Source organism: Macaca thibetana, chromosome 6 (assembly GCF_024542745.1).
Source record: "Macaca thibetana thibetana isolate TM-01 chromosome 6, ASM2454274v1, whole genome shotgun sequence".
Taxonomy (NCBI): domain Eukaryota; kingdom Metazoa; phylum Chordata; class Mammalia; order Primates; family Cercopithecidae; genus Macaca; species Macaca thibetana.
Window position 1 is genome coordinate 49,789,051 of NC_065583.1, and position 14,171 is coordinate 49,803,221.

The following is a 14,171-nucleotide window of genomic DNA, read 5'->3' on the forward strand; positions in this document are numbered from 1 at the left end:
CATGGCACAAGTATATATATGTAACAAACCTGCATGTTGTGCACATGTACCCTAGAACTTAAAGTATAATAATAAAAATAAATAAATAATAAAAATTAAAAGGCTCTGATGGATTCTTCAACGTGTCAATTGCATTTTTCAACTCCATTACTTCTTATTTCTTTTTAGTTATTTAAATTTCTTTGTTACATTTACCAGACAATTCTTTTCTGTTATTTTAAATTTCTTTGAATTTCCTCAAAACAGCTGTTTTGAATTCTCTGTCTAAAAGGTCATATATCTCTGTTTCTCCAGGATTGGTCCCTGGTGCTTTACTTGGTTCATTCGGTGAACCTCGTTGGTGCGCTACCCCTCTGTGACTGAGCTGTCATGTTTTCCTGGATAGTACTGATGCTGGGTACATGTTTGTTGGTGTCTGGACAGTGAAGAGTTAGCTATTTCTTGTAATTTTTGCATTCTGGGCTTGTTTGTACTTGTCCTTCTTAGGAAGGCTTTCCAGGTATTTGAAAGGACTTGGGTATTGTGATCTAAACTGTATCTTCATTAGGGGGCACCCAAAGCCCAGTAACACTGTAGTTCTTGCAGACTTATGGAGGTACCACCTTGGTGGTCCTGGATAGCATCTGGAAGAATTATCTGGATTACCAGGCAGAGACTCTTTCTCTTCCCTTACTTTCTCCCATACAAACAGAATCTCAATCTCTCTCTCTCTCTCTCTCTGTCTCTCTCTCTCTCTCTCTCTCTCTCTCAGTTCTGAGCTGCCTGCAGCTGGGGATGGGGTAACACAAGCACCTCTGTGGCCTCCAATTCCCAATACTGGGACTGCACTTGGTCAGTACTAAAGCCAGCATAGCCCTGGTTCTCACCAAAGACTCATTGTAACTAATACCTGGCTATTGCCGATGTTTTCTCAAGGCCCTAAGGCTCTGCAAACAACAGGTGAAGAAGCCAGCGAAGCTTATGTCCTTGCCTGCAGGGTGGCAAGTTCCCCCAGACCCTGGGCAGGTCCTGAGCCAGGAATTAGAGTCAAAACCCTTAGAAGTCTACTTAGTGTTCTCTTGTACTGTGGCTGAGCTGGCACTCGTACCATGGGACATAGTCCTTCCCACTCTTCTGTCTTCTTTCCACAGGCAGAGGAGCCTCATCCTGTGGCCTCAGCCACCACAGGCCCATGGGGAGTACTGCAAGGCTACCACTGGTGTTCCTTTAGGGCCCAAGGGCTCTCCAGTCAGCTTGTGGTAAATGCTGCCTGGGACTTACCCTTCAGGGCAGTGGACTTCTCTCTGGACCAGGGCACATCCAGAAATGCTGTCCAAGAGCCAAGGCCTGGAATTAGGGACCTCCAAGAGCCCATTTGGTGCTCTACCCTTCTGTGGCTGAGCTGGTATCTAAGGTGCAAGATAAAATCTCCTTTACATTTCCCTCACTTCTCTCAGGCAGAGAGTCTCTCCCCATAACCACCATAGCTGGGAATGTGTTGAGTGTCACCTGCAGCCAGCCTCAGAGTCTCACCTAAGGCCCATGGTATACTACCTGGTATCGTTGCTGGTTATTTAGGGCCCAAGGGCTCTTTAATCAGCAGGTGATGAAACCTGCCAGGACTGGGTCCTCCTTCCCTTCAAGGCAGTGGGTTCCCTTCTGGCCCAGGGTGTGTCTAGAAATGTTGTCTGGGAGCTAGAGCCTTACTGCTCTTCCTGGTACCCTACCCTGCTGTGGCTGAGCTGGTATCCAAGATGGAAGACAATGTCCTCTCTACTCTTTTCTCTCTTCTCCTCAAGCAAAAGAAAGGGGTCTCTTTTGGAGCCATGAGCTGTGCAGCCTGGGGTTGTGAGAGGGGCGGCATAAGCACTCCTTTAGCTGCCCTGGCTAGTGTCTCAGTAGGTCACATCCCCTCTCCCCACCCACCCCGCCCGCCCCAAGTCCACTGGCTCTGAGCCCAGTTCAGCACTAGGACTCGCCTGGGAGTTGCAGTTCTTGTAGCCTAGGCTTTCAAGTTTATTTAGGGCCCCAGAGCATTTTATTCCATAGTGGCAAGGCTTGCTGGAACTCAAGTTCTGACTGTTGGAATAGGTGATTTCCCTTTGGCTAGGTCTGGTTTAAATACTCCTTCCATAGGTGGGCACCAGCTGAGTTCAGCCCAGGTTTGCCCTCCACTTGACAGGGCAGCATTAAGTTCAGTGCAATGTCTCACAATCCCTGTACTCTCCTTCCAAATGCACAGATTCTCTATACACACCACAGGGCTGCTGCCGGGGGATGAAGGAGGTGTGGTGTTGGTGATTTAAAACTGTCTTTCTTAACCTTTTCCAGTGCCTCTTTAGCAACATGAAGTTAAAACCAGATACTATGAGTGCTCACCTGAATTTTGGTTCTTATGAAGGTGCTTTTTGTGTATAGATAGTTGTTAAATTGGTGTCCTTGTAGGGGCAATGATCAGTGGAGTCTTCTATTCAGCCATCTTGCTTTGTTCTTCCTTACACATTTCTTAATTCAACAAATCCAGCTGTGTTTCAACTGTGTGCCAGGCTCTTCTATTAAGTGTTAAGAAATTCAGAAATGGCTATTTTCTTGCTGTCACGGATTGTATAGTCTAGTAATAGCGATAAACAAATAAATAAGAAAGTACTTCTCAAGCAACTCCTGTTCAGACTTGCAATCTTAATTGCCAACATCAGTCATTAAATGTGGGAGTTTTTCAGAGTTAGTTCCTAGATTCTAATCTCTTTTTATCTTCTGCCTGACATGTATAGGTGTCATGTAATAGGCAGGATTTCCAGGTTTTCTCTTAACCTAGACTCTCCTCCTCTGAGGTTAAGACCATTATATGCAGCTGCCTTCTAGATATCTCCTCTTGGATATTTTAGAGGCATCTCAATTTAGTGTTCATTAATTTAGTTCATTCAGCAAATATTTATTAAGCACCTAAGTATGACACTAACTGTTTTAGCTACTGGGAAACATGACAGTATCCTTGCCCTAATAGAACAAATGTTACATAGTGGGAAAAAAAAGATAATAAACAGATAAATAAATATATAACGTCAAGTAGAAATAACAGTAACTAAGGAATATAAGGTAGGGTAAAGAGGTGTAACCAGGTATGCTATTTTAGATAGAGCAATCAGGATAGGCCTCTCTGAGGAGGTGAGAGCTTGAATAAAGTTAGAGAGTCAGACTTGTGGAAACCTGGGAGGCAGAGCATGCCAGGCAAAGGGAACAATACATGAAAAGACCATGAGATGGGAATGTGCTTGGCATGTTTGAGGAAGAGGAAAGAGGTCATTGTGGCTGGAGCACAGTGAGTAGGAAGATGAATGGTTGAAATTGTGGTCAGAGAGCTAACCAGGTTTTATAAAGTAGAGCCTTGTATACTATTGTAAGGACTATGGATTTTATTCTAAATGTACTGAGAAATACATCTTAGATCATCTTAGAGCAGACGGATGACATGATCAGATATATAATTTTTATTTTACATTTTATTTCATTTTAAATGAATTTAAATAATCCCATAGGTCAGTAGCTACAACACCTGACATTACCATTTTAGGATATTCATATATGTTGTAGCAAGATGGAAAATAATCTAAATATAAATCTGAGAAACTACTGTGTTTCACCTATTCTTTCTGCTTTATCCCTCACTCCAGAGGAGCAGGCTCTAAACTGGAGAAACTCCAAGCTTCCAAGAGCCCTTGAGTTCTTTGTGTCTGGGTCCAGTGCATCTGTGGTCCTAAGGTTCTAAGAGGTGGTAGTTTTCTATGTTCCAAAGACTCAGATTATATATTTTAGAATTATCATTTTGGCTGTTATGTGGAGAATAGACTACGACGGCAAGAGTGGAAGCAAGGAGACCTTATTAAACTATTTCAGTGATCAGATAATAGTGTTTTAAACGATGATAGTAGCAGTGGTCTGATTTGGAATATATTTTAAAGGCAGATATACCAGGAATCTGTGATTATCCTGGATATTAGGTAAGAGAAAAAATAGAAGTCAAGGATGAGTATTAAATTCTTGAGAAATCAGATAAATGATGATATCATTTATTGAGATGGGAGCACTGTAGGGCAGACCAAGTTGGGAGAATGGTTAAGAGAATTTTTTTGGATATATTAAATTTGATCTGTCAGCCCATACACATAATGTTTTGTGAAAGAACGCCGACAGAACATGTATATACTATATAATTTCATATATATAAAGTTCAAGAACAGGCAAGACTATTCTGGGTGACATGTCAAAACAGTGGTAGTCTTTGGAAAAAGGGTGCCAACAAGGAAAGAAAACAGAAAACTTCTCAGTGCTGGAAATATTTTGTATCTTGATCTGGGTGGTAGATACATGGATGAATACATATATACCAAGATTGTGACTGCTATTATATATGTGGTATACTTCAATAAAATATTTAAAAACTGAAAGGCTTATTAGCTTTCAAGTGGGGATGTCATGAAGGCAGTTTATGATGCAGGAGTCTAGAGAACTCCAGACCAGAGGCTAGGGCTATGGATACATACTTGGAGCCAGCAAAGAGATGTTTTGAAGCCATAGGATTAAATGAAATCATGTAGGAGGTAAAAATAATTTTTAAAAAGCATACACAGTGAATGGAAATGGGACACTCCAACATTTAGAGGTAGGGAAAGGGAGAAATATCCAGCAAAAAAATTAAAAAAAAAAACAAAACTGAGACCTAATGGCTCGTGCTGTAGTAGGAAAACCAGGAAAGAATGATGAAGCCAGGAGAGGTGAGTGTTTTAAGGAAGGAATAATCCCAGCTATGACAAAAGTTATCAAGATTATGAAATCACATGAGGATTGAGGACTAAGAATTGTCACAGCCAAGAGCTAACCTGGTCCTACATTATTGTCCTCCAGGTTGGTTAACAGATGTGGTTTAGCAAACCGGAAACCTGAGGGTCATCCTTAACGCTTCCTTTTTTGTCATTTCTCAGGCTAATATCTAATCTATTTCCAAATCTTGGTATTAGTTTTATCTCCTACAGAGCTCTCAAACCTACCTGCTGCTTCTTACCCTCAAAGATCCACATAGCAGGAGTGATTAGTCTCTAGCATTAACAGATTTAGCAAATAAAGTTACAGAATACCCAGTTAAATTTGAATTCTAATAAACAGCAAATAATTTTTAAGATAAGTATGTCCTAAATGTTGCTCATGCTTGTGCTATTAAATGTGATATACTAAAATATTATTCAGTGTTAATTTGAAATTCACATTTAACTGGGCATAGTGTATTTTATCTGGCAACCCTATTAGCCTCAGTAGTGAGGCTGAGGAATACATAAGAAATACACAGATCATAAAAAGAAGGACTTTGTAATGGTAAATTAAGGAGCTTGAGTTTAACTTGGGGGCAGAGGAAAGGCTTTGAAGAGTTTTAGGCAAACAATATTTGCATTTTAAGTATAAAAGGATAATGGACTGCCGACAGAGGTGAATTGAAATGCTATTGAAACCTAAAGAAAATCTTTTGGTGCCTTAATTCAAGGTAGTATTGTTAAGAATAAAGAAAAGCTGAACCGGGCATGGTGGTTTACACCTGTAATCCCAGTACTTTGGGAGGCTGAGGCAGGCAGATCACTTGAGGTCAGGAGTTTGAGACCAGCCTGGCCAACATGGTGAGAGCCCATGTCTACTTAAAAAAAAAAAAAAAAAAAAAAAGGCCAGGCGTGGTGGCTCATGCCTGTAATCCCAACACTTTGGGAGGCTGAGGAGGGCAGATCACCTGAGCTCAGGAGTTTGAGACCAGCCTGGCCAACATGGTGAAACCCTGTCTCTACTAAAAAAATTAAAAAATAAAAAAAATAGCCAGGCGAGGTGGCAGGCACCTATAATCCGAGCTACTCGGGAGGCTGAGACAGGAGAATCACTTGAACCTGGGAGGTGGAGGTTGCAGTGAGCCTAGATCATGACACTGTACTCCAGCCTGGGCCACAAAGAGCGAAACTCTGTCTCAAAAAAAAATTATATATATATAAGCTAGGTGTGGTGGTGTGTGCCTATAATCTCAGCTACTTGGGAGGTTGAGGCAGGAGAATTGCTGAGAGGTGGAGTTTGCAGTGAGCACAGATCGCACCACTGCCCTCCAGCCTGAGGAACAGAGTGAGATTCCATCTCAAAAAAAAAGGAAAAGAAAAGCTGAATATACAACTTTAAATGCATATGATAGGCAAAATTGGCACATAGCAGACCCTCAATAAATATTTGTTGCTTGGATTGAGTCCAGAGAGGGGAAAAGGGAAGACTCAAGACTGAAGAAGAGACATAAAAAGGAGCCAGGTTAGAAGTGTTCCAGCCTGTTGTAGTAAGGTCTAGTGAGGTAGGACAGGAAAGGTCTCTGCTGATATTGGTGGAAGTGCAACTGGATACTTTGGATTTGGAAGTAAATAGGAGGAGAGGAAATAAAGTTAGTATACATGGAAGATCTTTTAAGAAATTTGCCTGTGGGCAAGAAGAGATATAGGGGCTGCAGCAGGAGGTGGATATGAGGTACCAGGAAACTTTTTGATGAGAGAGGCTTGAGAATGTTTAAAATGCTGATAGAAAAGTTGCAGTAAACAGGTACACTAAGAGCTGAGACTTCGCTACTGTACAATTTTTTCATATAACCAAAAACCACTTGTACCCCTAAAGCTATTGAAATTTTAAAAAAGAAAAAAGAAAAAATTGTAGTAGAAAAATAGCTTGAAAATGTGGAGAGTGGAAATGGTAGGATAATGAATGAAGAATTATAATCACATGCAACTTTCCCTACTAACTGAAAAGAAAATATTTTATATATATTTTATTTGCTTCTCTGAAACCTGGAGCTCTTAAGATAAGGATGTTTTTATTATTCAACATACATTCATTTTTCTTGTTTAATTGTTGACAAAGGTGCAGTCATTAAAATCAGGGGTTTTTAAAATATTGTTTTGTCAAATTTGAATTCTCTTGTCCTTTGGACTCATAGTTAATGACAGATGAAATAAGTAGAATACTAAACTATGTTTTTATTTATAGATAATGCAGCTTGTGAGATTTTACTTGCTGAGAAAACTTGCCCTTCAATCCCTGAAAAAACAAAGAAAAAAGCAAGTATTGAAGCAGAATAACTGCATAAATCATAATAAATTTCATTAATAAATAATTTACTTTTAACTAACAGTTTAAATTTACTTTTTTCTTTTTTTTAAAGAAATGGGGTCTTGGCCGGGCATGGTGGCTCATGCCTGTAATCCCAGCACTTTGGTAGGCTGAGGCGGGAGGATCACGAGGTCAGGAGATCGAGACCATCCTGGCTAACATGGTGAAACCCCGTCTCTACTAAAAATACAAAAAATTAGCTGGGCATGGTGGTGGGTGCCTGCAGTCGTAGCTACTCAGGAGACTGAGGCAGGAGAATGGCGTGGACCCAGGAGGCGGAGCTTGCAGTGAGCTGAGATGGCGCCACTGCACTCCAGCCTGGGCGACAGAGCGAGACTCTGTCTCCAAAAAAAAAAAAAAAGAAAAGAAATGGGGTCTCATTCTGTCACCCAGGTTGGAGTTCAGTGCTGCGATCATAGCTCACTACAGTTTTGGGCTCAAGCTGTTCTCCTGCTTCAGCCTCCCAAGTAACTGGAACTATAGGCATGCATGCACTACAATGCCCAGCTAATTTTTAAATGTTTTTATAGAGATGGGGTATCACTTGTTGTCCAGGCTAGTCTCAGACTCCTGGCCTCAAGCGATCCTACCACCTCAGCCTCCCAAAGTGCTGGAATTACAGGCATGAGCCACTGTACCCAGCCTTAACCAATACTGTTTTTTTTTTTGAGACAGAGTCTCGCTCTGTCACCCAGGCTGGAGTGCAGTGGCATGGTCTCAGCTCACTGCAAGCTCTGCCTCCAGGGTTCATGCAATTCTCCTGCCTCAGCCTCCCGAGTAGCTGGGACTACAGGTGCCCGCCACCACTCCTGGATAATTTTTTGTAATTTTAGTAGAGACAGGGTTTCACTGTGTTAGCCAGGATGGTCTCGATCTCCTGACCTCATGATCTGCCTGCCTCGGCCTCCCAAAATGTTGGGATTACAGGTGTGAGCCACTGTGCCTGGCCAACCAATACTTTTATAGGAATTCTTTTTCAGCTATTTAAATCAATAATTAAAAGCATTTTGGAAGTTTATCAAACAGATTATTCAATTTTGTGAAAAAGCTATGCAGCTTATAAATAAGAATATACTGTATATCAGTTTAATGAAAGAGAATGAAAATGTATAGTAGTCCCCCCTTATCTGTGAGGGATACATCCCAAGACCCCCAGTGGATGTGGATAGTACTGAACCCTATGTATACTACATGTTTTTGATCTGATAACTGAGACAGCTACTGAGTAACTAATGAGAGGGTAGTATGTCTATCATGGATATGCTGGATAAAGGGATGATTGATCCTGGAGTGGACTGGACTGAGTGGGATGGCACACAATTTCTTCATGCTACTCAGAATGGTGTGCAATTAAAAACTTACAAATTGTTTATTTCTAGAACTTTCCATCTTATATTTTGGATTGTGGTTGACCACAGGTAACTGAAACTGTGGTAGACAAAACTGTGGATGGGTGATGGGGGAGACCAGTGTACTTTACATTTTTTATAACTTCTCTTTGAATAATGCTGAAGATTACTTATGAATCATTATGTTAGGCATGGAATCTGGATCTTTTTTTTTTTTTTTTTTGAGACAGGCTCTTGCCTTGTCACCCAGGCTGGAGTGCAGTGGCTCGCTCACCACTCACTGTAACCTTGACCTCCTCGGACTCAAATGATTCTCTTGCCTTAGCCTACCTAGTAGCTGGAACTACAGGCACACACTGCCACAAATGGCTAATTTTCATATTTTTGGTAGAGACGGGGTTTCACCATGTTGCTCAGGCTGGCCTTGAACTCCTGGGCTCAAGCGATACACCCACCTCAACCTTCCAAAGTGTTGGGATTACAGGTGTGAGCCATCATGCCCAGCTGGAATCTGGAGGTCTCTGGGGAGAATTTTGGACTTTATTTTGTATGTAGCAAGGGCTACTTTTTGAGTGACTTTTCATTAATTATATATTTTCTTTATATCATTCCAGGCAGGTTAGTAGTTAGTTTTTGTTTGTTTGCTTATTTGTTTTTACTTATTTTATAGCTGAGAAAACTGAGGTTTAGATTTTCACCAGTTTTTTGAGGAGGTTGTGGCAGATCTTTCCAGATCTAAAGCCTATACTCTTTCTACTACACTAGATTGTCACTGTAAGGAATTAGGGAACAAATAGAAAAGGGGCAAGAGGGTGAATAGGGAGACCCATTAGTAGGGAGTTACAAAGTTACAAAGATTTTTGGTGAAAGATAGTGGTGGCTTTGACTAGGGTGTTTGATAGGAGAGATCAAGAAATACCCATGTATTCAAGATAATTTTGCCTGTAGAGTTGATAGATTGGATACAAATGATGAAGGAATAAGAAATGTTAAGAAAGACTTCTAGGTTTCCGTTTTGAGCTTCTTTAGTGGATAAAGATGCTAATTACTGTGATAGGAAAGACAGGAGTTCTGAGGATGCATGAAGATGGAAATGTTGAGAAGGCCATTGGCTATAAATCTGGAGGTCAGGGGAACAGATGTACTATATTATAAATTTTTTTAAAGTTATGGTAACGGGTGAAATCTCCTAGGAAATAGTATCTATAGAGTAAGGAAGAGAAGTGGACCCAGGTCAATCCCTGGAAAACTTCATAGTCAGGTACAAAAGGAAGAGTGGTGGAAAAGAGGAGAAAAAGAAACAGAATGTAGTATCATAGAAATCAAGAGAGGAAATCATGTCACCCACAAAAGGGGGAATGATCAACAGTGTTGAGTGCTGCTTGAAGGTGCAGTATTATAAAGAATTTTTTTTTGTATGTCTATGTTATTTTGATTATTTACATTAAAATATTAATTATTATGAGTACATAATAGCTGTATGTCTTTATGGGGTACATGTGATGTTTTGATAAAGGCACACAATGCATAATAATCAAATCAGGGTAAATGGGATATCCACCATCTCAAGAATTTATTGTTTCTTGTATTAGGAAGGAATTTAAAAGTCAATTGTAGGACTTCCAGTTTCCAGTGCAGCAATGTAAGAATCTTAGAAGTTGTCACTTTGTCCTAACAACAAGTAAAGTGCTGAACAAACTGAAAAGTCACCAGTTTTTCTTGGGTCTGTCAGAGAAGTAAGGTCATAGAGAAAACTGCTGCACCAAATATTAGAGAGACAGACAGGAGGATACAGAGAATCACAACCTACCAAAACAGAAACCCATGAACAGAAACCTCCATGGGAACCATTGCCAGGATAGAAAAACCTAAACAGTGTTGATGAATTGCTGGAGGCTCAATATGGACAAATCTGAGAGTCCTAGGTGGTCCCCTTGCCACTTTTGTGAGTTTTACTTCCAGGAGCTCTACCATCAGGTCTTCACAGTAAATGTTAGAGTAAAATCCTCTCATGCTTCTAGCAGTGGGAGGAGAAAGGAACTATTTGAAACAGAATGCTAGAACATTCAAGTTTTTTGTTTTTGTTTTTGTTTTTTGTAAGAAGGCCTGGCCTCAGGAGAAAGTGTTTTTCCAGAACCTAACCTGCTGGGGGACCTATGTAGCAGACAAACTGGTTCTAAAGTTTATATAGAGAGGGAAAAGATACAGAATAGCCAACTCAATATTGAAGGAGAAAAAGTCAAAGGACTGATACTACCTGTGTTTAAGACTACTGTAAAGCTATAGTGATCAAGACAGTGTGGGTTTGGTAAAAGAATAAACAAACAGATCAATTGAACAGAATAGAGAGAGAACTCAGAAATAGACCCATAAAAATATAGTCAACTGATCTTTGACAAAGGAGCAAAGGCAATATAATGGAGAAAACTTGGTATTTTCTACAAATGGTGCTTGAATAACTGGACCCCCAAATGCAAAAACATGAACCTAGACACAGACCTTATACCCTTCACAAGAATTAATCAAAATGGGTCATAGACCTAAATGTAAAATGCAAAACTATGAAACTTCTAGAAAATAACATAGGATAAAATCTAGGTGACCTTGAGTATGGTGATGACTTTTTAGATAGAATACCAAAGGCACAATTATAAAAGAAATAATTGATAACCTGGACTTAATTAAAATAAAAAAACTTCTGCTATATGAAGGACAATGTCAAGATAATGAGATAACAAGCCACAGATTGGGAGACAGTATTTGCAAAAGACATATCTGATAAAAGATTTTCAACCAACATAGACAAGCCTTAAAACTCAACAATAAGGGCCAGGCATAGTGGCTCATGCCTGTAATCCTGGCACTTTGGGAGGCCAAGGCAGGCAGATCGTTTGAGCCCACGAATTTGAGACAAGCCTGGGCAACATTTTGTACTTTTTTGTAGAGACAGAATCCCTGTCGGGAGGCTGAGCTGGGAGGATCGCATAAGCCTGGGAGGTTAAGGCTGCAGTGAGCCCTGACCACACCTCTGCACACTGCTGCCTGGGTAACAGAGTGATATCCTATCTCAAAAAACAAAAACAACAACAAAAAAACCCAATCAAGCAAAAACCCTCAAGAATAAGAAAAAGGAAAACCCAATGAAAAATGGGCCAAAGACCTGAACAGACACCTCACAAAAGAAGATATACAAATGGCAATAGTTTATGAAAAGCTGTTCAACATCTTACATCATTAGGCAATTGCAATTGCAAACTAAAACAACAGTGAGTGGCTGGGTGCTGTGACTCATGGCTGTAATCCCAACATTTTGGGGGACCGAGGCAAGTGGATTGCTTGAGCCCAGGATTCAAGACCAGCCTGGGCGACATGGCAAAACCCTGTCTCTACAAAAAATATAAAAAAAAAAAAAAAAAAAAAATTAGCCTGGCATGGTGGTGCAGGCCTGTAGTCATAACTACTCTGGAAGTGAAGGTAGGAGGATCACTTGAACTTGGGAGGTCGAGGCTGCAGTGAGCTGTGATCATGCCACTGCACTCCAGCCTGGGCAACAGAGTGAGACTCTGTTTCAAAAAAACTAAAAACAGCAACAGTGAGTTATTATTACACATCTATTAGAATGGTCAAAATCCAAAACACGGACAATACCAAATGCTGGTGAGGATGTGAAGCAACAGGAAATCTCATTCTTTGCTGCTGAGAATGCAACATGATACAGTCACTTTGGAAAATGGTTGGGTGATTTTTAAAAACTAAACAAACTCCTATATATGATCCAGCAATTACATTCCTTAGTGTTTATGCAAATGAATTGAAAAATTATATCCACACAAAAAATGCACCTGAACATTTATAGCAACTGCATTCATAATTGCCAAAACTTGGAAGCAATGAAAATGTTCTTCAGTAGGTGAATGCATAAATAAACTGTGGTATATCCAAACAATGGAATATTATTTAGCACTAAAAAGGAATTAGGTATCCAGCAATTAAAAGACATGGAGGAAACTTAAATTCATATTACTAAGTGAAAGAAGTGACTTTAAAAAGGCTACATACTGTGTGATTCCAACTATATGATGTTCTGGAAAAGCAAAACTATGTTGACAATAACAAGATTGGTGGTTGCTAGAGGTTAGGAGGAAGGAATGAATGAATAGGCAAATTACAGAGGAATTTTAAGACTGGGAAACTACTTTGTGTGATATTAGAATGGTGGGTACATCTCATTATACGTTTGTCAAAACCCACAGAATATACAACACCAAGAGTGAACCCAACCCTAAGGTAAACTGTGGCCTTTTAAGATAATGATGTGTTAGTGTAGGTTCATTGATTATAGTAAATATACCACTATTGTATAGGATCTTGATAGCAGGGGAGGTTTTACATGTGTGGTGACTGGGGATATATGAGAAGTCTATACTTTCTGCTCAAGTTTGCTGTGAACCCAAAACTGACCTAAAATATAAAATTCATTAATTTTTTTAAAAAGTCAGTTGAATTTGGAATCATGAAGGAAACTGGTGACTTTGGTAGGAAAAATTTTAGCAGACTAAAGAGAGGCAAACCAGATTAGAATAGGTTGAAGACCATGGAAAGTGAGGAAGTAACAATTATTTAAAGAGCTTGACTCTGAAGGGAAATAGAGAAAAATAATGGTAACTGGATGAATATGCAGGGTTATAGGAAGCTTTTTCTTTTAAGATGAGATATACTGTGTCATTGTTGAGGACTAATGGGAATGAAGGAAGGGAGGAAGACAGGATAGTTAAATTTAACTCAATAGGCAACTAGAATTCCCTATGGCCTAGAGATCTAATTGAACTTGGCCTGAATTCCACTTCTTTAGCCAAAAGCAATAAAAAATATTCCCAATCCTTTCTACATTTTCTTTTCTTCACTTCCTCATGATTACCTGTCCTTCTCCTGCTTCCATGCATACTGTCAGTTCCATGAATTCACCCCCACTCTCTCACCTTCCCTCCCTCCTGGGGCTGAAGAGGCAGCCACAGACAGCAGTCCTATTCCCTCACCCCCACAGAGGGGCAACTGTGCATTCTCACACACTCCAAAGACAAATTCCACCGCCTGCTCTAGGCCAAGGCTCAGATGAAGCCCATCCCTTTCAGTTTCCTGCCTATGGCTATTCCCAGGGGAAGCAACTCCACTCTTCCCAGTTGCAGGGCCACAGCACAGCTGCTGCTGTCTCCACCTGAGCATTCTGCCAATGGCCACAGGGTCATTCTGCCTCTGCATGCCACAGCCAGCATCTTTACACACCATGAGGAGGCCTAAGGGCACAACCTAGCTTGGCTCTACCTCCCCTAGTACCCAAGGATGCTATCCAGAGGTCTGAGGATCACCCAGCCCAGTACACCATTGGTTGCACCTAAGCACTCTTCCCAGGGTCTGAGATCAGGTCCAATCAACCTGCCACTACCACTACAGCTGGCATTCACCAAGCATGTGCCACTTACAGATCTGGAAACCGGCCTGCCAAACCCATTGTAGCCATGCCAACACCAACACAGTTGACTGAGTTCCAGTGGATTTTCCTATCACTGCTACTGCCATTGACCATGCCATGCACACTCCACAAGGACTCTAGAATTCACCCACCTACACAGCCTACTGCTGCCATTCCTGGCATACAAGCAAGCCACCTAGAGG

General features: G+C 40.7%; 1 protein-coding gene across 2 annotated transcripts in view; it reads left to right on the forward strand.

Moving 5' to 3' along the window:
- The window catches only part of MEIKIN (meiotic kinetochore factor), a 140,003-nt gene that overhangs the window by 58,121 nt on the left and 67,711 nt on the right, over positions 1–14,171 (forward strand). For both annotated transcript variants that reach the window (XM_050792843.1, XM_050792844.1), the window contains exon 9: positions 7,027–7,101. In XM_050792843.1, the coding sequence (XP_050648800.1) occupies positions 7,027–7,101 (75 nt within the window). The remainder of the gene's footprint in view (positions 1–7,026; positions 7,102–14,171) is intronic.